Source organism: Perissodus microlepis, chromosome 12, assembly GCF_051167445.1.
Source record: "Perissodus microlepis isolate ML-2025 ecotype Zambia chromosome 12, ASM5116744v1, whole genome shotgun sequence".
NCBI classification, from domain to species: Eukaryota; Metazoa; Chordata; class Actinopteri; order Cichliformes; family Cichlidae; genus Perissodus; species Perissodus microlepis.
The window spans coordinates 12,540,691-12,568,393 of NC_140472.1; the positions used below are offsets into that span (position 1 = coordinate 12,540,691).

At 41.4% G+C, this 27,703-nt stretch overlaps 1 protein-coding gene across 2 annotated transcripts; it reads right to left on the minus strand.

The window, feature by feature from the left end:
• Positions 1-14: 14 nt before the first annotated feature.
• Positions 15-22,313, minus strand: rorb (RAR-related orphan receptor B). Of its 2 annotated transcripts, none has more exons than XM_084945698.1 (10): positions 21,954-22,313; positions 7,822-7,907; positions 7,570-7,711; positions 6,945-7,376; positions 6,367-6,488; positions 5,844-5,976; positions 5,588-5,695; positions 5,345-5,455; positions 4,986-5,098; positions 15-4,731 (listed from the first exon to the last, which is right to left on the minus strand). In XM_084945698.1, exons 1-10 carry the CDS (start codon positions 21,958-21,960, stop codon positions 4,567-4,569), a joined length of 1,419 nt encoding a protein of 472 aa, XP_084801824.1. In that variant the 5' UTR covers positions 21,961-22,313; the 3' UTR covers positions 15-4,566. The 2 variants fall into 2 exon arrangements, with proteins under 2 accessions (XP_084801824.1, XP_084801823.1); XM_084945697.1 differs by lacking the exon at positions 21,954-22,313 and adding an exon at positions 8,492-9,001.
• Positions 22,314-27,703: the final 5,390 nt, after the last annotated feature.

The window sequence follows — 27,703 nt, forward strand, 5'->3', positions numbered from 1 at the left end:
AATGAAGCAGAATCTCACCCATAAAATTTCTTTTTATTTTTTTTCTTCCCACAACAAAATGTCTACAAAAGCGATAAAATATAGAATTTAACAAAAAAAAAATCACTTCAGACCTTCACATTGTATATACATCTCAAAGGAGAACTCACTAAGGCCCCTGCATGGCTCTGAACTTCGACCCAGTCTGATCCATCGTTTATGGGCATGACTCACTTTATTGCAGATGCATGCTTTTACACACACAGTCACTCTTTCGTTCTCGTCTGAAAATGAAGCGTTGGACAGTAGAGCTCGTGGATTTATGGCAGAGTCAGAGTTCAGAGTCAAGCAGAGTCCTCACCAAATGAAAAAGCATAAAATGTAAAAACGGTTCATCAGCGTAATCACATACAGGTTTTTCCTCAGAGTTCCCCTTTTTTGATTGGTTTCTCAAGTAAACTCACACCGTAAAGCATCTACGCCCCACTCTGCCAATCCTTCCACTCCTCGCTAGCTATGGCACTTTGAAAACAAACAAATGTCTCTTTTTTTTGTATTTTTTCTGTTTTTGTCCTTGTTGTTGTTGTTTTGTTAGTCCTGTGTAAAAGAGGTTCTGTAGCCTAAGTACCTTTTAGGTTTTGGTTACAGATTGCTACATTTTGTTTTATTTGCTCTTGCTGGGATGCAAAGACATTCTAAACAATAAATTAACAAATTTTCAACACTACTCCAATTGCACAAATGTGTAATGCATCAAGAAAGTTTACAAAGCATTGGTAGAGCAGAACATCATCTCACATCTCGTTTTCTTCCTCACACGCACACATTCACGCGCACACAGGTTTTTCTCAGGAAAGGGAGAAGAAGGTTTGGATTGTGTTCGACTAAGTGTAGGAAACATTTCAAACTCAGCATGTTTTAAAAAATTGTCTGCGCAATTTGTCCGAGTCACGTCGAAGAGCCGACGACTGCTCGTTTGTGCGCTCCGTGATGTCATTCTGTGTTGATGGAGTGGTAAAGGCGCATGATGCGTTCAGCCCCTCACACTGAACAAACTACTCCATAACATTCAGAATCGATTATTCTCCCACAGCAGGTTCAAGGGTTATCCGATTCAGTAAGGCCAGTTCAGAAAGGGCCGTTCAACGCACACATTCAGAGGTTGAGAACAAAAAACTCCCCAAAACATTTCAAATCCAGCAACAAATTAAAATTGGTCACGTATAAATTAGAGCATTTATTTAAAAATCCTTTCAGTATGTGAAAAAATTGCTTTGAACCGACTAAATTGATGTGGAATTTGCCCACAACCCATTCCCCACCCTGCCAAAAAAAACCAAAACAAAAGAAAAAAATCCTCTCCCACGAAACCCACATTATCATGAGAAGAGAAAACACAATAAGCCCCAAATGTTTCATTGCTCTGAAACATCATGCAAATAGAACAGAACAACAATAGGCTAATAGTAATAGAAGAATAGTAGTCATAATAAGAACAATAATAATAGTAAATAGTAATAAAATAAAAAATAATCTTACAATGCAAACATGACAGTAGTAAATGCCTCCAGTTCTTATTGCTACAGTATCTTACTTACAGTGTTGCGTTGCCACTCGTTCTTGCCGGCACATCCCCACCCCACCTCCCCTTACAGCCCCATCCCAGCCCTCTGATTCACAGTCTAACAAGGGATAATAAAAACGTCACACACAAAAACTTCATAGTCAGAGTTGGAATTCACTGTCCCTGCGGTGTTGTGATGCCGCTTGTGTCACAGCTTACTACTGGACTTCCCTCACTGTCCCAAAAGCAGCAAAAAGAATCAGTAAACATGAGCGTACAGTGGTGAAAAGAGCACACTGATATACAAGTTGTTGTTTTTTTAGTGCTATGTTATTATGATTTTTGCTATATAATCTGGAGTCTAAAGATATTTGGACAGTGAATTCATGCTCTGTACACACACATACACACAGACATACATCTGTCAAAGCCTTGTCTGGGCAGATTTCATTTCTGGCATACACTGGTGGCGTATGCCTTTTTTTAATCCTAAAAAGTTATTCTTTTATAATTAATCTTTTTTTTTGTAAATTTGCAAAAATATTAAACCCTCTTAATGCAAAATCTGAAAAAGAGCTGCTCCCTGAGAGATGCTTTGTAGTGCATCAAGCCTTAATGAGCAAGTGATTGTCTTTTAAAGAGTCACTGGCCTATGATCTGTGGTCGGGTCAGGGGTCGGAGGAAAGATGCTGGACTTTCGGGGAACCTTTAAATAGATGCAGCGTGGAACAGATCAGTATAAGCTGATTTTCTAACGTTAACATTGGTACTTGCTCCCTCATTGTTGTTCTCCACATGGGGGGAAAAAAAAGATGGAAGGATAATAAATGTTAGGCATACCAGCGGGCTTAAGGGGTACATAACTTTGATGGAAAGTCAAAGATTTGGCCGCTGTGCATTTGCAAAAATCAGAAAAGCTTAATGTTTTAAAATTGCCTAAATAACACTAGATCAGAGTCCATTATTCATAGCATTCAAAACTGAGGTAAAAGTGCGATTTTTAGTCGCTAGTCAGTCCAACATGTCTTCAGGTAATGAAAGTATCATCATCATGCGCTAATGTTCTGTCAAGTGTCTCTTTTTTAGGCTCATTTTGAAAGAGAGCTCTTTAGCTGCGCTGCTGAGATTTCACAGCACTTATAACTTTACAGGAGAGATTCACAGAGCATCTTCTAGTTCTAGTGTGTAGAAACCACTGAAACATGTCTACGCAATGAGATTTCAAATTATTCCTTCACCAGAAAAGACCAATTACAACATGCCTGGATAAATACCCAGTGGAGCCAATGTGATTTTTAAAAAGTGGCCAACAAACAACAAAACATAGAAACTAAGACAAAATGTAAGTGCTAAAAATTATGGAATGACTACATAAAAAGCAAAAATTGATTGTCTATCACACTTTCCTTTTTTCAAATTGTTAATGCCATATTGCAGCTTTAAATGGTATTTAGATGATTGGAGGCTATTCTGGATTAATTTATAACTCTAAGTCAATGCTCTCTTACTGAAAACACTGCAGAGTCTGTGGTGGTGGAATGAGTACCGCCGATGGAAATGACTGTTAGGCATAACCATTAAGTGAAATATAGTGCATTTTAGTTAAAACAGCTACCTTGATCTGAACAACTGAAAGCATGACGAGGAGGAAAGGAATAAGATCAGAAAGGCAGTGTGAAAATTATTGCTCTTTAGACAAAGGGTCCTACATATTCACAGCCCACGGGGTCTTTGTCACCCATGGACTGTAATGATTGTGCAAATAGTGATTGTAGGGATGAGGCATACAGCACTCATACATGTTTGAGTGACTGGAAATTTGTGAATCCAATTCAGGTTTGTTTCATTTTTCGTTGCCTTTATTTTGGTGGACAGCTATACATGCCTTCACCGTGATTTCTATCCACTTATATCTGCCAGAATTTTACGGACAGGTCCTAATACATGAGAGATAAAGGTCTGGGTACATGGGGAATTTGGGAAGAGATTTGGGGTTCATTGCAAGGTCCTAGTCTCCGATTAGGTGTGTGTGGCTGATTGTTCGAAAGCAGTCCAGCTTTTATTGGACGTAATTATTGCAGCGAGAAATAAACGATTGATAAGATGGCAAATCTGCCAGATTCTTTTTCTTGCAAAATAGAATATTTCTGTATATATCTCCAGCTTGAAAAGTAGCAGTAACCATTATTATTATTTTTAAATCCTTCATATGCTCTCTTTACATTACTATAGGTTCAGAAGGATGCAGTACCTTCTTTACATATGAACAAAATCCAGACAAGGCTTCTATATATCAACAAACCCAAATTGAATCCCGGTTTTTAGCCAGTGTTGTTTTACAAGTCTCAACTTTACAAATTCTGTACACAAGAAACTATCAAATAAAATAAAAACACGTAGACACGGTATAGTCAGCCACAGTGGACTGCTGTATATTTAAATTAAGACTAACTTATTTTAACAGAACAAGAAGTAATACTGGAATCCGCTCTCCACTAGAAGAATATCTACAATAGCTTCTCTAAATCCACAGTTCCCTCCCCCATCCAGCTTCACCATCTTCACATGGAAAATAATTCAAATGATTTTTTCAAAGTTAAATCATTTTAACTTACCAATTTCTTTTTCTTTTTTTTTGTTTAAAGATTGACAGCTTAAAATTGTTCCTAGATATTTTAAAGTCTGTACATTACTGGTCAGTCAGTTCAGTTCAGGAGAAAGGTGGAAGCCCCGCTCAGGTTGTGGCCTGGGGCACGTTTCATTTGTATATACATTCTTCAGACTGTATCGGTGAACAGAATGGGATAAGTGCTGGACATTCCTAGTATTGTTGGCGGGAACTCTAAGCTGCTAGCAGATGACTCCTCACCCACCAGCTTGAAATGTGCCTGGGGGGACTCGGAAATATGTGGTTGCCACGATGATGACGTAGTCGACATAGCTGCTTTCGTCTCGTTGGATGCGGCTGTCTTACTTTCTTGGTCCTCTGCTGGCGTCATTTGTTGCATGTGGACCACAGGCAGTCACTTGGGCATGGCCATGGCAGAGTTTGGGTCTGGGTTGAAGAGTTCTTTGTAGAGTGGAGGAAACAGGACATTGACTGTTTCTGGGTGGAGTTGCTGGAAGGCCTGAAGCTCTTCAGTGTGGAGTGTGCACAGGGCTGACAACGTTGGGATTCGGCTGATCAGCTGCCGGACAAGAGAGAGAGATGATCAAGGATGAGGAAATTTAAGGAATGACAAAGTGCAGATGAGGACAAGGCTATAAGTCAGTCTTTGTTCTGCTACTTCTGTTGTGTTTTTTCCCATTGAATCACCCGTCCTTCCTACCAAAGGAGATCCTGTCTTCATGTTTGATTTCCCTTTTGGTCTTAGCCTATAGATTCATGCATTTTAGGCCTCTATGCCATTCTAAGTTCTCTCACCATAAGTTCCAGCCCTACCTTGGCCAGTGCATCTTCATCCATGTGGTTCTTCTGCATAATGTGCTGCAGAGAAAAGTAGATCTTCTCCTGGAGCTTTTGAACTTTCCGAGGCTCCATCAGCCACGGTCGATCTGAAAGAAGAATAGACTTTTTTAATGCCGACAGAGTTGATTGAAGGGCAAAATGTAAAATTGATACGGCTGTGAGGCCACTGTATAAAATGTTACGTGGTCAGGACTGATTATGCTGCTTGATACAGAATAATGTAAAGAGAGTCACTACCTTATTTTAAAGTGTTTTTAATTCAAGTCCATGCACATTGCATCCTGCATTATTATAATATTATAATATATTATTATAAGCAGATTCACACTGACCTGTGGAAATTAGTACAGCTGCTGAGAACAGTGCAATCTCCTCCTCTGTTAGCTGCAGTGAGCACATACTCTTCGCAAAGTCAAACACTGCACTCACTAAGTCATCACAACCTTGAAGGGACGCACAGGGAACGGCAGACAGTAAGAAAAAAAAATTAAATTATCTCTCACTTCTTTTTTAATAATATTTGGCTGTACTCCTCGTTCATACCAAGACAAAATGTTTAGCTAGTAATATCTTACCTAGGGCTTTGAACATCTGCATGCCTCCATACTTCCCTTCAAAGAGTACTGTGTTGTTGAGAGGGTTGAATGCCCTGCACATCCGCACCAAGACTACCTCCAAACAACCTGGAGAGAGAGAGTGATAAATTTGAAGTTGATATACTCACTAAAAGCCAACCAGAGTAAGAAGCCACAGTATATTTACTGTCTGCTGACTGACAGTTTGACCTCTGCTTACATAAAGAGATAGGCCTGAACTGCTCACGTGGCTCACCTGACTTTAGAAGAAGGATCTGGTCATTCTGGCACAGTTCCATAAACCCTGAGATGCGCTTGGCGAACTCCACCACGTACTGGATCGCATGGGTGATCTGGATGGCACACTGCTGCCACAGCACGTCACGGGGCTAGAACCAAAGACCCAGGTTATGTTTGTGTACTTTTGTACCTAGTTATTTCATGTGAGGAAATAAAATAAACGACATTTTTATTTCTATGACTGACATGCTCTGTGATTTCAAATGTGTTTCATTTCTATTACTAGTAAAAGAAACCCCACTAACTCAGTAAACTGAGTTTGAATGAAAGTTGAAAGCATTACGGCATTGAAAACTATATATATATATATATATATGTGTGTGTGTTCTTAATCCTTTTCAGTACTTTAATTTAATTAACAGCTACTTCTAATGTAACTAGAAAGGAAAAAAGACCCAAATATAGGGAGAGTATAAGATATAAGGTACTTTGTAATTGTAAATGTCATGTTTCGATAGCGCCATAAAATCAAACCTCACCTTGCTCTGGTACATCTTGACCTCTTCATAGGAATGTGTCTGCCAGGCTAGCTGCTGCAGCTCATCTGTTGTGTACTGACATGTCTCCAAGTGGGACTTGATGATATTTTGAGCAATACGGTCTGGAAAAGAAGATTATTCATTCATGTTGATTATTCACGTATTCTTTCCCTACACAATGTTACTATATATATAGCATATAGGACTATATGGAGTGTGTTAGTTTAGGTACAAGCAGACCTGCACATTAATCTGAAGCATTGTGCACATTGGGTGGCAAGTACTATGGGCAATCTATCGTCCTTTTATATTGCTGTACATTTTCTGCTTGATTTTATATTCTCTAGAATCAGCCTGAAGTGCTTAATCTTAAATAAATCTTAACTTGTGCTAGCAGCCTTAGCTGTGCATACGGTAGTATGACACCTTGTCAGCTGTAAATTTAAGCCTGTCTGATCTCCTCTGCGGCTCTCAGATTAGGACCCTGACTCATGCTGCTGAAAGGACTACTTTGTGAGCAGACATGCAGATTTCCACGTGGCTAAGTCAGGTAGCTTTGAATGATTTTGCTTTCTTACCCAGCTCTCCCATGCTGACATTATTGGGCCCAAGCTGACTCTCCTGGTAGCCTCCATAGCTGAACAGGTTGGGTACTGGCGTCAGGTCGTACACTGGCTCCTGCTTAATGTGCTTCATGCCCGACATGTCCAAACCTGACTGGTCTGGAGACGGCTGGGTGGAATCCATCCCATAGTAACCCCCGGGGACTCCTGCTCCGTTACCATGGCCACCTTTGGGTAGCTCAATGACGTGACCATTGGCATAGGTGCCCCCAATTTCATGGTTAAGGGTGGAAAGTCCGTTGGTTAGGCTGGATGAGTAAACGCGTGCCAGAGCTTCTGCTTCGCCTGTCTGCTGTTGCCGCTGCTCCTGCAGCCGTGCCTGGTGCTTCTGCACCTCTGCATACAGGCTGTCACGCTGCTTCTTGGACATGCGGCCAAACTTGACCGCTTTATGGGGACAAAAAATAAAATGAAGGATGAAAAGAAATTGCTCCACTAGCTCAGACTGCATCAGAGAAGATTGCATATGATCCTATTTTTGGCTGTTCTGCACAGAGAGGGTTGCACATGTATTTGTTTGCATATATTTGCCTGCACACTCATGCACCATAGATATAAATATGTATTTACTGGACCTCACCATCTCTGGACATTCCTAGGGCAAGACATTTCTGCAGGCGGCAGTGTTGGCAACGGTTGCGGTTTGTTCTGTCGATGAGGCAGTTCCTCTGGCGGGGGCAGGAGTAGGAGGCGTTGTTCTGCTGACTACGTCTGAAGAAACCCTGGTTACATGTCAGCAGAGAATACAGGCTTCAGGTACCCGTCGAGCATAGACTATATGATGTTTCTGAGCAAATGAATCAGACTTTGATTCAGCCACATAGAGTCTCACCTTACATCCCTCACATGTAATGACGCCATAGTGGATTCCTGATGATTTGTCTCCGCAGATTTTGCATGGTATAACTTCGATTTGGGCTGTAAGAAAAAAGCGAGAACAAGAAAGACTTGCATTACTAATCAGATGGATACGGCCTAGTTTGGAGTTTCGTGAACACCTTGTTGAGTCATCTCACAGATGTCAGACCTCGGCTGGTGGTCTAATTTGATGGTAAATGTACATAACCCAGTTGGGTGTACGACCTCATTGAGATAACAGTGTGCCTGCATACTGCATTTGTGTCACGTTAACTTCAAATTCACAAGGGCACAGTGACATTTGGGCAATTATTATGTGCTTCTAGGAGTTTTCTAATGAATGGGACACCAAGGACTGCATACACACGGTTACACGCACAAAGTAACAAGATTGTGCATGTGTATTCTTTGTGTTACGCTTAAAGGACAGACCCCTGCGGGTTAGAAAGGTTGCCCATAATGAGAAAACACCAAAGGATCACACTTACTCTTCAACCTTTATCTTTTCTCTCTTTCAAACACACACTCACACGCATATACAAACACATTTGGTCCACCAACTCAAATGCTGTTAGTGTTTAGCAGCCCTTAATCTACATGTGCACTAACTGAACTACGTTTTGTTCATTTTAGGTTTTACTCACTGTGTATAGGCAGCTCCATGTACAGTCACAATCAAAGGCACTGAATATAAACAACAAAAACTATTTCAACACACACGAGCACCTGTCATGGGTGCCTTTGAACTTAGCGTCCATACTGTATGGAAAGTGAAAGCTGCAGTTCCTGTTAAGAGATATGACATAGGTGTAGAGGTAGGCAGGTATGCTGCTGAGATGGCACAGTCTCTATAAAGAGATTAGACAGCCTATCTAATCCTAAATTTTTTCCCGACGAGCTCCTTCCCCTCCTCTGCTGAGCGCTGGCTTAGCCACAGCTGAAATAGCCATTCACATGTAATCTCCTTGCATACTCCCACCTGTGGGAAATCCTGTACATTTTAGGAATCTCCTGAGAAGTTCAGATATAACGTATGTTCGTGTTTGTAAATTTGATTCCTCTCGTGCGTGCCACCAAACCTTTCGTACAACATCGATGGATGTATGTCTAAAGTATGTGTGTGCACACTGAAGGGCAACCTTACAAGTTTTGGATTTGTGTAGTATTAATTTTGTATTTCATTGATCTTGTGTAGGTGCTTTGGTTTGGCAGAGTTGATTGTGGGTATATATATATATATATATATATATATACACATACACATATATGCATGCAAGTGTCTGGCAGAATGAGTTTGCATATCCATACATAATTGGATAATCTCTTGTCAGGATCAATGGAAGCAGTTTTCTGTCTAGCAACTGCGCAGGTACAATCACTTCAATGTAATCCCCCTGCCCTTCAGTGTTACTTCTTGTACGGGGCGACCGTGGCTCAGGGGGTTCGATCCCCGGGCTCTCTGTCCTGGTCGTTGTGTCCTTGGGCAAGACACTTTACCCTACCGCCTACTGGTGTTGGATGGCGCAATATGACAGCCTCGCTTCTGTCAGTCTACCCCAGGGCAGTGTGTGAATGAATAGTGGTATTGTAAAGTGCTTTGGGTGCCTTTAAAAGCGCTATATAAATCCAATCCATTATTATTATCTGTTTCAGGAGCACTAAAAAAAAAAAAGCTTTCAAATGTTTTAAAAATTTCCAGAAAGTGAAACGTTACTCTATGCTTTCTCTCAGTTTTAGGTGTGGAAAGCTGTGGAAAACAGAGCCAGGATTAAACGCTGACATCTGAAATTGCTATAAAAAAAGCAAAAAAAACCCAAACATATTTGCATATTCATAGTAATTTTTTTAACAGGGCATAGGAGTAGATCTACCCAGGTAATTGATTTTTTTCTCTTTAATTAGAATGAAACAGCATCTTTATATATGTATAAATAAATATCTAAATTTATATATTCATTTTTGCCTATCCGCCCCCTGGTGGCCACTGAGAGACATGAAACGTGTTTTACATGCTGCTGTGATCCTGGACTATGTACTCTGATTCAAGCTGTATTGTTACACATATCTCCATAGTTATAACTGATGATGTAAAAGGGCCTTTAATCCCCTTATCTATCCCTAGTAGCTCCTGATCTGTCTCAGGAGACCACCCATGACAGCCCTAGCAACAAAATGACACACTGTTTGAATGTGTGCTTAAGGTATCACAGGTATACTCTGAGTTCTGGTGCAGCCCAAGATGTGACCCATTTCCACCAATTCTCAGCCACCTCGCCAAACTGGGTCACAGAAAGGCACTGGACTGGGATGACACACAGACTACATACACAGAGCTGTCAATGAACGCGGCCTGTGTGCCCCTATTTTTAGTCTGTAAAACAGGTCAGTTGCACCCAGGACATGGCCGGTATCAGCAGACCACATTTTGCGTATAACCAGAAGACAGTACAACAGTGCATCAGCCATGCTTCTAATCATTCTTTGCGCTCGCAATCCTCTTATTCTTTCCGGTTGGCACTGTTAGTCCCATACTTTTAGTCAAACTCTTTGATCAAAATGTTAATCGTGAAGCAAGTTAATCTCCGTGGGTTTAGACAATCTGAATGCATTCAGCCCACACCTGCTGCTGTCTGATGTGGATATACGGCGTTATTATTTCTGTTGATTTCTCAGAACAAGTGCTTTACATTTTTTCCTCGTCCTCTACACTGATTACATTATATCTTGACTGAATTCCTTTTACCCCATGGGAGATTGTATTTGTCTTTGTATCAAATCATTATGCCCAAAAGAGCATGGGCGTGTGGGCATGTGCATTGTTTCTGTGTGTGTTTCAGGGATGGTTTGAGTGAGCATTTCACTTATAAAAAAAAAAGACTCAGAAAGATAAAGTATGTGCACATGTCTGTGTGTGTTTGGTAAATTGTGTGTGTGTGTGAGTGTATGTGTGGGTGTGTGCATTGTTTACTGTGTCTATGTGTGTGTGTTGTGCTCATTGCCAATGGGGACTGACTGTCAGGTAGGATATAGGGAGACGGTCATGACAGCATAGCTGTTGCCAGGGTGACCACCCACTCGCTGCACTCGTCTGGCTGTCACCGCGATGATGTGCTAAGCTGTCACAATCTTAAAGGAAATGATGTCATTGGTGTTTGGAGCCAACTCGGTGTATCATCACCGTTCGTCCTGTCGCCCTCCCTAAGCGGAGGTTTTTTGAATTGTTCACTTAAGGACTCCCACTTCCACATCCAGTCAACAATACAGACTATACTGTAGCTGCAGCAGTGGATTATACATGTAGCAGAATTAAAGACGCGTTTATCTGTTGGCTGTTTAGAAAAAGCTGCGTTCTTATTGTTTTCAAAGTTGGAATGTATGATAATACTTCTTGGGCGTTGGATTTCATGATTTTCCATTACAGAAGCAAACTTAAACCTTAAAAGAAGCGGTGGAAATAAATTTCTAAAGATGAAAGCTTAACATGAACAAGTCTATTGCAGTTCTTCCACTAGCCACTCTTAGAGGAACAAGCCACTCATTTCTGTTTTTGGAGATTGTTTTGCTCCTAGCCACATGCCTTTCTTGAGGGTGGGTGGGACTTTTTTCCAACCGGAGCTGACCCAGTGAGTGACAAGGTCCTCAGCCAGCCGGAGCACGAGCGTTATCCTGAGGTTATTATGTAAGAACGGGACTGCAGCGCTGGCGATTCCTCAGCTAAGAGGAGGATCAGGCCTGCACAATCTCTTGAGGGAGAAAAAGATGGAGCGAACCAACTAGAGATGAATTTCGCTTAAGAATCTGGGAAGGCAAAGATAGTTGCTGTAATGTGAGTCACGCACGTGTGTGAGTGTGTGTTGCTGAGGGTTGTACTGCACCAGCACGTGTGTTGTGATAATTGATTTTTAATGAAGTGAGGATCTCCTGTGAATTTCCTGGGCTGGCCCTTTCCCTAAATAGAGTCCTAATTATCCATATTGCACTACAGGAAAAAAAAAGCAGCAGCCTTGCACCAATATCTTAGCAATACTTATTTCTAAAGCACATAAGTAGCTCACACACAGGGCTTGCTGAGAGTTAATGCACACGTAGATGCACAGAGAATGAAGCGGCTATCTGAAAGGAGCTTGTTTATATTGACAATGTAACAGCAAAGTGAGGCCACTAGGTGTTGCTAGACAAGTCTGAGTTGTGTGTATGTGTGTGCAAGTATGGGTGTGTGTTTCCAAAAGGGCAGAATGGACATGCATGTTTCATTCATTTAGCCTGCAGGATGGGTCTACAAGAGAAACATATTGAAGCAGCACACAATATCACGCAGTTTACAGCGACACAGTGCACACCAGAGACTGGTGTTCACTTTCCTGCCGTAACTTTTGCCAGTGTAAGCCACTTCAGAAATGCAAACATGACTCCTACTGTAGTCCCAGGGGTTGATTTGTTGGGGATGAATGTGGGTGGTATCTCCACTTCATTAAAAAATATGCATAGCTTCTTCCCAGTTAACATGATATCTTCTGGGAAAATGAAGGAGCTCAGCACTTTACCCCCCCACCAACACCCCTCCTTGTTAAATCTGAACAGCTCCGGCGCTGGTCTTAGATGTCTATATACTGTGAATTATGCTATCACTTTTCACCATCCACTCCACTTCAGTCTGTTTGACTTTTTCATTCGTGTGTTCCTCCTCGCTGTAAGTGGCTATGTGACTGGGAAATCATTTCAGTTTCTGTATTTCATGATCTATTTCCATCTCTCAGTGAAACTCTGTCTCCCTGTCTCACAGAACTTAGAGGAACAAGCGGAGGTTTTTCTCCTCTCTCTCCTTCTCTGCCAATGATGAAAAACACTGAGGAAACTTTTTGGTGGCGTGATCACTGAGCGGATTAATGCACACAGCTGGGAATAGTTTATAGCAGTGCTTCTTGGGTTATCTCCCCTGTGTTTCCTGTCATGTTTCCACATCATACTGTCCCATTAAAATCAATGAAACACTGCCACGGCATATGGTTTCAAACGGACCTTTGCGCTCGTGTGTGCTGTCACACTTTCCCTCTTTCCTGTTTTACTGTCTGAAACATTAAAATACACACACACACACGTATATATATATATATATACGTGTGTGTGTGTGTATATATATGTATATATATATATATGTGTATATATACGTATGTGTGTGTGTGTGTGTGTGTGTGTGTGTGTGTGTGTGTGTATATATATGTGTATATATACGTATGTGTGTGTATATATATATATATATACATATATATATATATATACATATATATATATGTATATATATATATATATATATATATATATATGTATATGAAGGACTGATGGACTTTCCGCTCCGTTTTTCAGCCTTGAGTACTTACCACAAATTAATTTTTTAGGAGCCCTGTGGCCCGGCTAGATGCACACACTCCTCAGTCATCGCTGTCTGTATTGTCTATTCTCTCCTTAATCCTGACCTTCGAAGTTTAACAATGCTTAGTGCTGTTTTCGCTGGCTTCTGTTTGTTTCTTTGGGACAAAACATATTTAAGGTTCAATACCCAGCTGGGTCTGCTTTTTCTATTCATTTTAAAATAATGTTTATATCTTAGGTGAAGTTTCACTGATTTTGAGTCAGCTCTGGTGCTTGTAACACTAATTTAGGAACAACTTGCAAAAATCAGAACTGAAACAATTATCCAGCTTCAGCCTTCTAGATGCAAACTGACCTCAGACCTGACCTGAACTAATAAAGATAATGCTGACATGAAACAGCCTCATTAAAATACTGTAAGTTGGCACAGCCGTGCACCGGTCCCTTCTTTTCCACAGTCTGCTGTGCATTGAGTTTTGGTGATAGATATTGTCGCCAAACATGTCTTTGTCCATTTTGTAGTACTTACAGTCATACTGTTGCTGCAAAAGCATACATTAAATACCCCCCGCCTCTGCTTTTCCCATTGGTATATCGTCATCAACCCCCTTCCTGACCTAATACATAGACACACGCATAAAAGTGTCAGAAAAAAACAGTGCCGCTCTCGCCCTCCCCCATGCTGTATGTCAGAGGGCATGAGCTTGTCCAGCTTGCCGTGCGGCCCCAAAGCACTCTGGGTAATTGCTCAGATAGCAGGTCTGGGATCAGCTGCAGTTTGCTCATAGAATATTGTGCCGTGGTGTGATTGGACGCCGCGGAGAGGGAACAGAAGGGGGCCACTGGCTGTAATCCAGAGCATCGATTCACATGCACAGGCATGAACACACACACACACACACACATGCACCCCAACATGCTCCCAGAGACACATTCAGACAGACAGAGACGCACATTGAGACATGCTTGAAAGAACACATTACTGCATACCACTTTCAAAAAAAGCAGACTTTACAGTATGATTTTTATGGTCACACTGCTCCCATCCTAAATCCAATACACGCACAGAAATGCACGCACATGCACGCACATGCACACACACACACACACACACATACACACAGTCTCCCATCCAGTGCAGCATGTGTCCTCAAATAGATAAGAAGGAGACAGAGGTGTGGGAAAAGAATCCACAGGGTAAACTGAACCCCTCTCATGGTCACTGTACACAGGCGTGCACACTCCAACCACCCGGGTGACCTATGAGGCCCTGATAGCCTCTGACCTTTCCTTAAAGACTCAGAAATCAGAGTGGAAGGAACAAGTCCAAGTGTGAGAGGCCTGCATCTGGTCATTACCATTCTAAAATCAGACAGTGATAATATATGCATACACACAGGAAAACACAAGCAAAAAGACTCTTTAGAGTTCAGTCTCTCTCTCTTTTTTCCATTTCATCTCGCACCTTTGCCCTCATGCTAGCAGACACCTATGACGCACACTGAGCTGTGAAACACTGAGCAGTGTTCAAGCTTTGTTTGGGTGAAGCGAGTCGGTGCGAGGAAGAATATGTTTGCACAAACACTGACTAAGAAACCATCGCTTTATTCCTGAGATGAGAAAATAACACTATGTTAGCATCGGCCATTCTTGCTTAACCTCACGCTCCTCCTACTATGGTGTTTCTCTTGAGTCTAATTGTAGATGACAGTGTGCGTGTGTGTGTGTGTCTGAGGGGGAAGGGAGAGAAAAGGTGGCTATCACAGTGTAAGAGAGAAATGGAAAGAGAGGGACATCCATGGAGAGATGGGCAGAAATTGCTCTCACTTCTTACATAAGGCAGAGAAAAATTTTCCCTCAGTTTTGTCAGAGTCGCATCCTTTCTAGTGAGAATCAGTTGACGAGCAGATAAAATCAGGGAAACGGCAGTGTCAAGATGAGAGAGGCTGAATGGACTTTAAAGCATTGACGAGAAGGGGATCACTTAATGTGACTAGCTAACAATTAGAGTACGGAGAAGAGGATGGAAAACCCGTCTGTGGGACTGTTTTAAATTCAGTTAACAAGGCTTACTTCTGCATCTGATACACTTGTACAGCTTTAATACAGCTTTAATAACTGCATACACATATTCGTCCTACTGTTGAGTAGGGGTGAACAGAAGCTAACAGCATTTATTTAAGCATATGCCTTTAATATAAAGTCTCTGCTATTCTAGAAAATGTGATTTTTAACTTCATTAAATAATCTGACCCTTAAAAGAAGGGTGTACATGGTAAGACGTTCTTCCATAAGCTAAAATAAAAATACCTGACATTATGTAAAGAGAGACGATGTGATTTAAAACTATGTTTACCCATTATCTTATTAATAATAATGATCAAACAAAAAATAAATGCTTTCTTAAAGGACCACTCTGGTTTCTGCTCAACATTTCCCAAAGCATTCAACCAAAATGTCCTTTTTTTTTTCAATTTAAATGTTGCAGTGATACCTCCAGCTATTACTTGCTGCTTTTTTTTTCTTTCTCTTTTTGCATAACACCTTCCAAGACCAGAGAGCCAAAGTGTTGAGTTAGAGATTCTTGCCCTGCTGCTTGTGAGTTCATGAAACCCCTGGTAGTGAAACAGGCTGTCAGCTCGAGTGTGAACACGAGCATATGAACGAGTTCTCTTTGAGTTTACGCGTGTACTAAAAAGGTTTCAATGTACTTGTGTTTCAGTGCTTCTGTTTAAGCGAGTGTGTGAGCATGCACATGTGTGCCTATATGTGTGTGTGTCCTCTCCCAGGGATGGCCGCTAATAGCTCGCCTCGGGCAACAATTTAACTCAGCCTAACAAGGTTCTCCCCAAAGTGGCCCCAGGGGCATCTCTCATAGAGGCAAATTGATCACAAAGACTATCACACAACTCAGCTCGGCTCGACCCAGCCTGCTCTGCTCTTTACCTGCTCTCTTTCTCTCGCTCTCTCTCTCTCTTTGTCTCTAGCGGGATGATTTAACAGAATGCGTTATGAACATTAAATCTGAGTTAAGTGAGCAAAAGCAGCAACAGTGGCAGCCGTCTTGGTTTCGGAATTGCATTCTCTTTGTGAATGGCAAGATCCCTCACATCAACAGCAAGTGCTGTGGACACACACACACACACACACATATGTGAGCACTCTCACGCACAGAGTTAAGAGAAGTATCTCATGACTTGGACACAGTAACTGAGAGATAGAGATAGAGAGAGGGAAGAAAGGCAGACCTAATAAGAGTCCCTTCAATGAGATTACAAGCACTAAAACAGGCTAATCTTTGTCATTAAGAAAAGATGCCGCAGTAGGCTAAGTCATATTATAGGCTTGTTGCAGCTTTCTGCAGAGAACACCTTCACAGTATAGGGATATAATGTGCCACTTCCTCTGTCATCTTCACATCTTGTCTATAACTTTGGAGAGCCAGAGTCCACTTTTTGTGCAAAACCTCTTAAAAGTAAGGGCCTTGCAGCACTTCCAAGTAATCAGTGCTGTGCATAATCAAATCATATACGTATATGATTATGCGTAGCGTAGAGGGTAAGCTGACACACACCTTCAGTTTATGGACTAATCTGCTTTGAATGTTAGCTGAAGTCTGATAGGTGGTTAGCAAGCGTGGACTTTGGATACCTCTATAACAGGTACTGCATGTTATTCATTGCTTCAGGCAGCTAGAATGTGCAAGTGCAATGAGAACAGGATAGCTTGTATCTGTGTGAATTTGCACCAGTATGCATGCAAGAAAATTTAGTTTTGCACCCTAACTCACCATTTCATACAAGCACACACTAACTTGCTTAGGCAAACGCACACAAACGTCCACACTTGCACTATTATATAACTCTTAAGTCTCTCTCTCTCTCATACTTGCCCTCTTTTTTTCTTATCTCACTCATTCACTTGCTCATAGTCTCCCTTCTCTCATTCTGTTTGTCTCGCCTTTCGTTTTCTGTGTATTCGCCCTATAGATTCTTAGCTCGATTCATGGTCTTTAAGCAGATAGAAAAAAGGAAACTTCCTAAAAATGAAATGAATTGATTCATAAAGTGACTAAACTTGAATAAATGACCAAACCTCTACATTGTTCTAGAGTAGCGGAAATCAGAATTTACTGTTTTTGTGTGTGTGCAATGCTCACTGACTTTGGACTATCAGTTGGTGCACTCGATGTCCCTCTCCCCAGAACCTGATTTGTTATGATGATATGATAATTCCCGCTTTTGATGTGAGCATATTTTTCCTATAAAAGGAACCCCTCCAATGATATCTTTGTCATATTTTACTGGCTTTCTGTGTTTTAATAAGCGCAGTCACCCTCTTCCCCCGGTTTTTACTTCAGTGTAAATCAGAGGAAAATGTGAATATTGAATATCATTGTGCGTCCACTGAGACACGCTGCCTTCATGGATGAGTAAAACTGACAAAACAGAAGGAGCTGTCAGAGGACTCTATGACTTCAAGGCAGATTTAGAGTTTAGGAGTGGTTCAGGCAGAAATCCCTCCCGGCTAAGATAAAGTGGAGACACAAACTGAAGCGTGCCGAGTAGCCCACGCTTTGTGTGTGGAAAGATTTAAGAAAGAGGGAGAATTGACTGAGGAGGAAAAACAGTTTGCCTAGGCTCCCCTAGACGGCCGCGGAGGGATAAAACCAACACTGGGTGCATGCTGAGCGCATGCAAAACAAACACAGGCTATGATAGTGGCTCAGTGGGACCGCAGAAGTGCTATCCAGGCAGCACACGCACACACAAAGCATGGTGGGATGTTTTAAGTAGATGGCTTGAAAAAAAAATCTAAAGGTCAGGTAAGACACACTAGGTGAAGAGTAGACGGTGAGTCTTGAATGCAAAATGAGTGTGTAAGTGTGTGTGTCGCAACAACACTCTGGTGCCGGTACCCGATTCAGTCAGTGGGGCTGTGTTGAGGGATTAACAGTGTGGCCTGCATGAGCTTGGGGTAATCTCTCCTCTCTTCTTACATAACACTAGACCATTACTCAGCACAAACACACAATAAACAACACAATCAACAACACCGAGCTGGACAACAGACCACACATGCAGTGATAACAGTGCAAAGCAAAGATTCACCCAGGCCGGGTGCACAAAAAGAGGTTTCATGGCGACAATGGAAAGCAGTGATTTGGTGTAAATTAAGTTTTGGGCTCAGTTTCTAAATCAGTACGAATAATGGTAACTTATATTTTCCATGTTGTTACTCATAGTTGGTACTGAAAGTGAAACACAGGCACAACTTAGCGCCACTGATCTTTAACCTTTTACTTTATCCCCCTTAATGGCACATGATACAAATACTGGCAGTTAAATGTAATCACAGTGTAGCTGTGAACATCTGTGTTTATTATTCTGCATCATTTCTATGTATTCACATGAGTCTTCCTGTGTTGTCATCCATGTGCTTGTACATCGGCCTTCTGCTTGTTTGTGCTCAGGAGAAAAACAACAGTAAACACTGAACACTGACAGCCACAACACTTAAAGCACTAAATGGTGGAGGTGCTTCTTTAATAGTTTCTACTGTTATAAAAAAAAGAAATCATAGAAACAAACATGAAAAAATACAAAAAAAAAAGAAAAGATAGAGATGTTTAGACTCCAGTGTAAACTAAAGCCATTTCAGTTGTGTGCCACGGATTTATCTAAACAGACTGCTTCCATTGTCTTTGACTAAAAATTGATCCCGGGATGCTTTCGAACTGGACAAATCAATTCGCAAACGAGTCTCTAAAGCAAAGCAGGATGGGACTAATTCTATTGGCATGAGGCCGTCATGCGTAGTACTGCAGCTGTTTGTGTCAGTGTGCGTTTTCAGAGCTTTCGGATTTTTAATGTGTGCACATGCTGCCTTTCAAGGTAACATAAATAATGCCAGAAATGGAAATGACCATTAATTCTTGTAGATTTGAGATAAATATTTTTAATGACCCCCACACTCCCACCCACACATTATTCTGGATCTCCTGCCATTATCTTACTACTTTATTGTGCTCTCATACTCTTCCACTTCCTGTCATCCCATCTTATCCCACAGTGTTAGGAGAATGAGAGATGGTGATTGGCGCATACTGCTAACAGAGGAGAAGTGGCCCTGCGAGCCCCTCCTCCACTGTTGCTCCCTCCATCGCTGAACTTGTGGACCTGCCTGACCCGGGTGCATTTGGAAGCTCTTAGGCTTATAACAGTAATAAAAAGGATACACATCCACAGGATAATGTAGACTGTGGGGATCACTGAGTAACACAGGAAGCTACTCACTTGCAGAATACATGTCAGTTCATGCTTGTGTGATGCTGTGTATGTTTCCAAGCACGCATATGCTAATCTCACAGAAGGGCTCTGATCTCTTATTGATTATACCATTAATAAATGATTTGGTAGGAGGTTGCTGTTGATTAGCTCAGACATTCTTTAGGTTAAACTAATTTCTGCAAAAAATTACTTTAAAAAATCAAACATTCATTTACAATAACTAAAACGATTCATCCAAATAAATAGGGCATAATTACTTAAATATATTTCATTTATTGTCTTATTATAAAGACGTAAAAACTAAAACTCTGTTGCCACTTAAACACATATATATGGCCACTTGCCACTGTTTCTAATGTCATTTGATGGGTTTTAACGGAACACCTCTTACAGCAGAGCTTCACCACATTGCTGTTGAAAATACAGAGATAATGAGCCTGTTTACAACATCCTACACAGCACTGAGCCAGCTTCGTTTTCAGAGAAGCAGAAAAGGCCTCTTATGATTATATTATATGTTATTTCTCTGGCTTTTCCAGGCCGGGCGATGGCGTGACATCATCTTCGGTCAGGGCTTCAGGAGCTGTGGCTATTGTTAAATGATAATTACCACGGTTCATGAGGGGCCTCTATTTTTTTTAAAACCTTGTGGTTGTGAGCACGTTTCTGTGCAAGGGCAGCCGAGACTCCACACACACAGACGCGCGCACACACAGGTTGGGAGTGGGGGCCGCACGGCCCACACTGATTTAATTCTATCTGACAAAACCCTTTGGGGCGTGCAGAGGGAGAGAGGAAGATGGAGAGCGAGGGAGAAAGAGAGAGATAGACATGGTAAAAAAGGGGTGAGAGAGACGCTTCAGGGGCCTCTTCTGCCAACCATGGCTATTAAGTGAAAGCAGGAGCTTTTGGTATACCCCTCCAAAGCCTCCCATGCACGAGAGTAGTCGCAAGGCCCATTAAAATGTGGATAAAATACAAGGTGTGTGACAGAGGAGTTTGCCATGGGATTGCAGAAAGAGTTTTTTCTTTTTTTTTCTTGCCTAAGGTTTGATGGCCTGGAGTTGAGGCAGCAGATAGCTTTACATCTTTACATGACATGGACACATGAATAGATTGATGTTTGACCTTTTTTCTCTAAGTAATAACTGCAATAAAATAATCCGATTACAGAGTATTGTTGTTTATCGTCATAACTAATAAGCAGGTTAAAATAACGGTAACGCAAGTTTGCTTAATAATTATTCTGACCGAACATACATACAGTGCAAAATATGATAACAATATTGTTCCATGTAAAGAAAAGTAACGAGTATTTTATTTTTAAGCTAAAAGCTATAAGATATAATTTGACAAATCACAGGCCGTGGATTTCTGTGCCATGCCTTTACTTTGAAGGCGACTTTGTACCCTTGGATCAAAATTTTCCAATAATTTCTCACCTCCAATATAGGAACATTCAGGCATCATAAAGGCCACCTCATAAACGAATTAACTTATTTCTGAGGCCAGTAAGAAGCGGTCCGGCCAGTTAAAACAGATTGTCTTATAAATTAGAGTTCAAATCATCCAGCTGAACGAGTGTTGCAACTTTAGCGCCAGCGGTAATTGCACAACGTCGAGAGTAAATAAAGCGAATTCCAAAACACTAAGCTGATAATAATAAGGTTAAATATTAAAGCCTTCGCGCTGGACTTTTAATGAACTGCAAATAGTCATGAAGGAGAAACGAAAAACGCGCATTTTCTGCTGTTAACGGAATTTAAACGTCGAGCAAAAGGCTAAGGGCAAAATGACCTGTGCGCGAGAGTGTCCCTCTGTATCACCGTGCGCGAGACAGGTCTTGCTTATTGCGTGCGCGTGAGTGTCCAGAGGACGGCATTGATAATGAATTTCAACATTCTCAGCGCGGCGCAGAGAGTCGGGAAAATGGGTTAGTGGAGCGCTTGAAAGTGCACATCCCTGAAGCATTCAATAAAGTTTACCATCAGAACATAACGGAATAAAGTTATTTTTTCTCCCTTTTTTCTTCTGCACATGGGCTAATCTAATCCGATCTACCACCCTATCCGCAATTTCCACCGGTGTGGAGTGGAGCTCAAATGATTAAGCTAAATATAATGCGGCACTTTTAATTTCCAATCCCAGACTCCAGTAAAATTTGCAGGAACGCGCGCCTGTTCCACACACACGCTCCTGAGTCAAAACACACACGGAGAGGGATCCAAATAAACTTTACAGACTACTTAAGGTGGCTGTTGAGATTGCAGAGAACCCCAAACACACTGCCTTGAGCTTAACATTGAAAAAAAAGAGACAAATTCAGATTTTCGCCTAAACCTCCCAGAATAAACTTTCAAAGCTAAATGAGTGATAAAAGCTCGCCGTGCCGCGTGTGACTGCGTGTTAAGTGGGAGAAAGTGCGAGCACAGTGGGATGGTCTTACCTCGCATCGTGTCGGTGTTGCTGGAGCTGGTGCTGAGGCTCGCTTCCCAAAGCAGCAGTCATGAAGAAACAAACACTTAAAATAAAAGAAGGGGCTGCGGGTGGTGGTGGTGGTGAAAGATCCTCGGTTAAAAACAACAATGATAGGAGTGTAGATGATGTGCGTCGACGTCCACTGGCTGCCCTGAGTGGAAGCGTCTCTGCGCTAAAAGCATCCCAGAGCGGGGCGCAGGGAGGCGGGCTGAGGTCGGTTGGTGCGTCGGTCTGTGCGCTCTGGTTGTGTGGCCGCTTTTCTCATGATATCTGCGCTCTCACCTCTATGGGAGGGTTTCACTATTTTCTGCGGGCTGAGGGAGGGAAGAGCGTATAGGAGAGCTTTACCCGGCGGCCCGGATTGGACTGGAGCACTTTCCGCTCCTCCCACTCTCTCCTTCTCAGCCTGCAGCCTGGAACCTGCACACACAAACACGCGCACACACATGCACAGCCCGAACCCACTCTTAGTGCGAGACACAGGCAGTCTCCGCGAAGTTTTTAACCTCACCTTCCAATTACAACAATCTTATACGATTTAGGCACTTTTCATCTATACACATAAACAGTTAGTCTTTGATCTGGTCTCGTATTTATAGAGATCTAACATTCTGCCCAGCAAGAATAGATCCACTGGTGCTATTTCGTTTTTACTGATTTAATAAAATCCATAGAAACACACACTAACAAAAACACTTTCTCATTATCGGTTGACTAAAGTAATTTACAAGTCAAGGCTTTATAATTCTGCAGAATCTTTCATATGGCTGCAGAGTAGATTTCATGAATAAAGGTTACTTTTGGCATGCAAAGCAAAAGTTTAAAAAAACATTAAATTTGGTTTAAAAAAAGAAGTACAATTTGCTACTAAATGAGAGATATGCATTTGCCTGATAATGACAAACAATAAAGAAACACGTGATTGCACTTAAGTTTAAACCAAATTCTCAAAAAATTCCTTTAAAAATGTTTAAAAGAATTTCTAAATATGAACACACACACATACACACACACACACACACACACACACACACTGTCCCTATTGAACTATTGAATGGAAGCTTTTCTTTTTCCTTTTTTTAATTTATTGAATTGTTGAAACTTTAACAGTTTTTGCATATGTGCATGGATCACTGCACCCAGCAGGATACTTTGTCACTTCAACCTCTGCAGATGTTCACACTGAATCATAGTGATTGCACTAAATAACACAGCTACGATTCTTATATCAGTTATATTGAAGGTAATTATGTTTAAAACGACGATAAAACATTTTGTTTCTCTCCAGGGTACTCATAGAAAGGTGAAAATAGCTTATGCAACAAAAGAAGTGCAGCTCAAATCACAGTAGGCATCTCAGGTGTCTCGGGGATGATTTTCAGGGTGGGGTGCTGTCCTTCCTCAGAGAATCACTGAAATGCTGAACTGGACAATGAAAGAGAAGGTCTGTGTTCTGTGACCATCGCTGCACTGTGTGTTGACTAAGCAGGTGTATGCTGCAAGGTATTAAAATGTCTGCGTGTGTGATCAAAATTTCAGCCAGGTGCTCTGAATTTCTAATCATGTTGATAACTGCGTTAACTAATTTTGCAGGATTATTTTAAATATGCAAACTTACAATTTAAGATGTTTTTTTTAACCAGCAGGATTTTACTTTGAGGGAAAATTCAAAAGTTCACGACCCAGTCACGACAATCAAAACTTGAGTATCACAATGATGGATTAAATAAATATATCAAGCAGGTGATTGACTGGTTTGTAAAGCCATTGTAGCCAGTGCTTTATACACTTACAAAACACCGGTGTCAGTTGCTTTGTCGTCAGATGGCAAAGCTTTAACACAGTAAAAAGGGTGAAAGAGTGTTAGTAGGACATGAGATAATGCTTCTAAAAACTTTTTATAAAGTCATTTAAGGTAACATATGATGTTTCCTGGTGAATTTTCAACTATAAAGGGATAATTAAGCCATCTGTCTCCTTTTTTATGTTTCAGTGTTTGCCAGCTGATTTACAACCTCAGCACACTCTCAAACTCATAGAGGAAAAACCTGCCCCCCACCCTCCCAAAGCTAATCTTTGACCCTGGACTGACTCATGGTGACCTCTGGTGCTGTGCTTCGTAAAATATTAACAAAATGTGAATAAATGAAATAAAACTAAAAAAAAACCCAAAACAAAACCCAACAACCCAAAATGCCAAGATAATAAAGAAGTGAGTGTCTTTCCACTCAATGCTGAAAAGAGCCACCCTTGTCAGTCACAGTTAGCATCACACTCAGTCATAGGCATCTGCCATCAGAGTGGTTTTCTAAAAGGTAACGCTGTTACTGTCAGTGTGTGCAAGATGGAACGGAGGCAGGTGTGTGTGTGTGTGTGTGTGTGAGAGAGAGAGAGAGGCACTTTCACCCCTGGTCTTTTTTAGCCTCTTTAGCTCTGGCCCTGGGAGAGACACACAGAGAGAGAAACTGCCCCAAGCACATCTCCACTGACCTACATTTCATCTGTCGCTTTTTTCCACTCTTCTTTTTTTTCCATCTCTTATTTCTCCCGTACCAACAGCTCCATAATTGTGATGTAATGACCAAAGCAAGCATGATAAAATCGCAGACTGGTCAGGGTGAAACACTCTAGAAGACAGGCAGACAGGAGAACGAGATGAGGGCAAGATGAGATAGAGAAAGATAGACGGGGCGGGGGAGAGGAGGGTTCAAAAAACGATTGAGGGGGGTGGGGTGTGTGTTAAGAATACAATAAAGGTTTCTCCCCATTTTGTCAATGCAATAAAATGTGTCTTTATGTGATCTGTGTGCTGTGTGGACTTGAATCCATCTGAGGGCTGGGGACTCCATTAAGAAGGATTACCCCTCATTGCCAACCATTCACTGTCCTCCCAAAGCCACAGAGATAGCAGAAAAATGACTTTAAACATGAACATAAACTACGTCGTCTGCCGGGCGAGAAATTGTGAACAAGAACATAAAGGTTGCATTTGATGAGATATAATGGCTGCTCTGCCCATATGGTGGTAAAGAGGGAAGAAGGGAGCAGACCGGGCCATGCCTAAGGGCCGAACTTGGAGAAAGAAGCACTCTCCTCTGAGATGGGATCTCGGGTCCTTCTGCCATTTATGTTTCGCTGTCTGGTTCTGTTGGCTGCAAGATCCCGTTGCTACATCTCTGTCTGTCTGTTCACCCATCTATGGTCCTCCTGCCTTGAAGGATGTCAGGTCGAACTGCTTGGTTGATTGATTGTGGATCTGTTTTGAGATGATCGTGTCTGTCATTATCCTTTCATGCTTGCACCCAGTTGTTTTTTATACTTTTAATGTCTCAGCTTGTCACTGCCATCCTTCTCTGCTAGGATTTGTGGTTTTTAGAGATACATTTCAATAGTTATTAGATGGACTACAATGAAATAACCTCAGAGTAAAGCTGGCATTATGCCTCAATCAGTCGTTACAGCAGAGATACCCTCGAAACAAATAGCACTGCCATCAGCCTCAGCTGTGTTTAGTGCTAATTAGCAAATATTAGCCCTGTAATGCCAAGAGTGTCATATTTTATACATTAGTTTGAGAGACATCAGTGTGATTTGTTACCCTAACCCACTTATATATTTTATTTTGTTTCCTATATGCCAATTGATATTTAATTTATTTTTTAAATGTATTTGTCAGAAGGTTCAATTAATACTCCAGTTTAAAAAAAAAATGTAAATTTTATGGCAATTATTTCATGGTTCAGGCTGTTGGTGGGCTAACATGGTAAACTAACACAGAACGTCGCTTAAGTTCAGCCTCATGGAGCACTTAGCAGCAGATTTCATTCCTGTTTGACTTTTTCAATCTGCATCATTAAAGTAACACGCAAATCCTACTTAAGCTTTTTATACCTCCTTCACAAAATGTCACTAAATGCATCGCAGTGGTTAACCGTCATCAGAGGATTTTAACACGCTGCCTCCTGTGCTGAGGTGATGTTGTCGGTGTCTATGCACACGCGCAACGACACCAAAACAGAGCACATCATGTGTGAACAAGACACCGGTGGAGAAATACGAGAGAAAACGACCAGCCAGGAAACAGCTAGAGGTGATATCCTTCTTTCTGTTAAGGCTGTTCATTCAGTGCTGCCCTTGAATCGACCACTAGGAAGTTAACTTATATATAATTAGATAAGTTTCCTCTTGAAAATAAGAAATTAGGCCACAGGTCTCTGAGGAATCTCCCTCTCAATCTGACGACATGTTCCACACTGCCTCTTATTTTCCCCTGAAACAAGCAGGTGATTTTTTTTTCCCTGTAAAACTATATATGCATGTGCATGTATGAGCATGTGGGTCTGCAGCTTGAGTGAGTGTGCGCAGCTACACTAGCAGTGCACTCCTAAGTGTCTTGTTTTATTATAACACATCCTTCTTTGCAGGGACTCACACAGATACACACATCTGCACTATGTGATCATAAATGTATACTGTCATGCGAGGCTGTTTTGCTGGTGCAAAATAAAGAGCTTGTTCGTTTTTTTTCCCATTAGCCCATGCACGAAATTGTTTCACACATATTTCCTCAGTGTAATGTGACATTGACACATTGACATGTCAAGTGAGAGCTCGGAGAAAAGAGAAGGAAAGCCAAAGGAAAAAGGGAGAGATGAGAGATGGAAGAAGAGGACAGAGAGAGAGGGAGAGATTGAAAATACACTTGAGAAATTTGCCGAGAGATACCACAAGTGACATAGGCAATTTCTGTAGAAAAATTACTTCATCATAATTTCAATCCCAAAAAGAATTGAAAGGAAAGCCCTGAAGGAGGAAGGCCAAGTCACCTTGAGAGGCATTAGGGGAAACGCTTACCCACTGCGCACACAGACACACACACTCCTGCAGACACACACTCTGGATACGGTACAGTACAATTTTGAGTCTTCATGCAAATCTGAAACTTTACGCTCACGTCGTTCTGTAATGAGTTACTCCACTGTTCAGCCACTTTGCCTGCTTCCCTCTTTTTTTTTCTTTTTTAATACTAGTGTTATATATCTGTGTTAAGTGTTCAGAGCCTGTGGTATATCAGCGTTAAAAATATACAACCTATTAGTCTGGCTGCTACTATTACGAGCATCATCTAATCAAAGCTTTATATAGAGCCAGTGGTTCAGACAAACAGTTTCATGTCTCTACCTCACAGTGCCAATCATCTGATTTTAATTGGATTTCTCTATTATCTGTTTTTTTTTCCACACAAAGCCATTAAGATATTAAATCTAGTTTTACTTTGAGTCACTCATTTCCCCCTTCTCTCCTCTATCCTTGTTCCTCTTAATATACATATATATTTAAATATATATTTTTTTTCGTTAGGCATATCGAATATGCCTCTGTAGCCCGAGGCTCTCTCTCAAAATAATTTAGTCGTCGTTGATTTCTCTGGGAGAGCTTAATAAATGTTGACGTTGAAATGGGGAGGAAATTGCAAACGGGGACTGTGTGAGGCTTTCATGTTCAAGGCTACTTGATAGTTATGTTGATTTTCTGAAGCAGTATGTAATGATACAAACCAGCCGAGGATACAGAAACAGCTTTCCAAATCAGCCTCTCCGGTTAATATTCACAGATGGTTTGTGAAAGACGGGTCGGCCTAAAGAGGAACACTCCCCGACATTAGTCTTTATTGAAGAGGACCAAGTCAAATGTGCGTGTCAGATTTTAGCGAGCGTG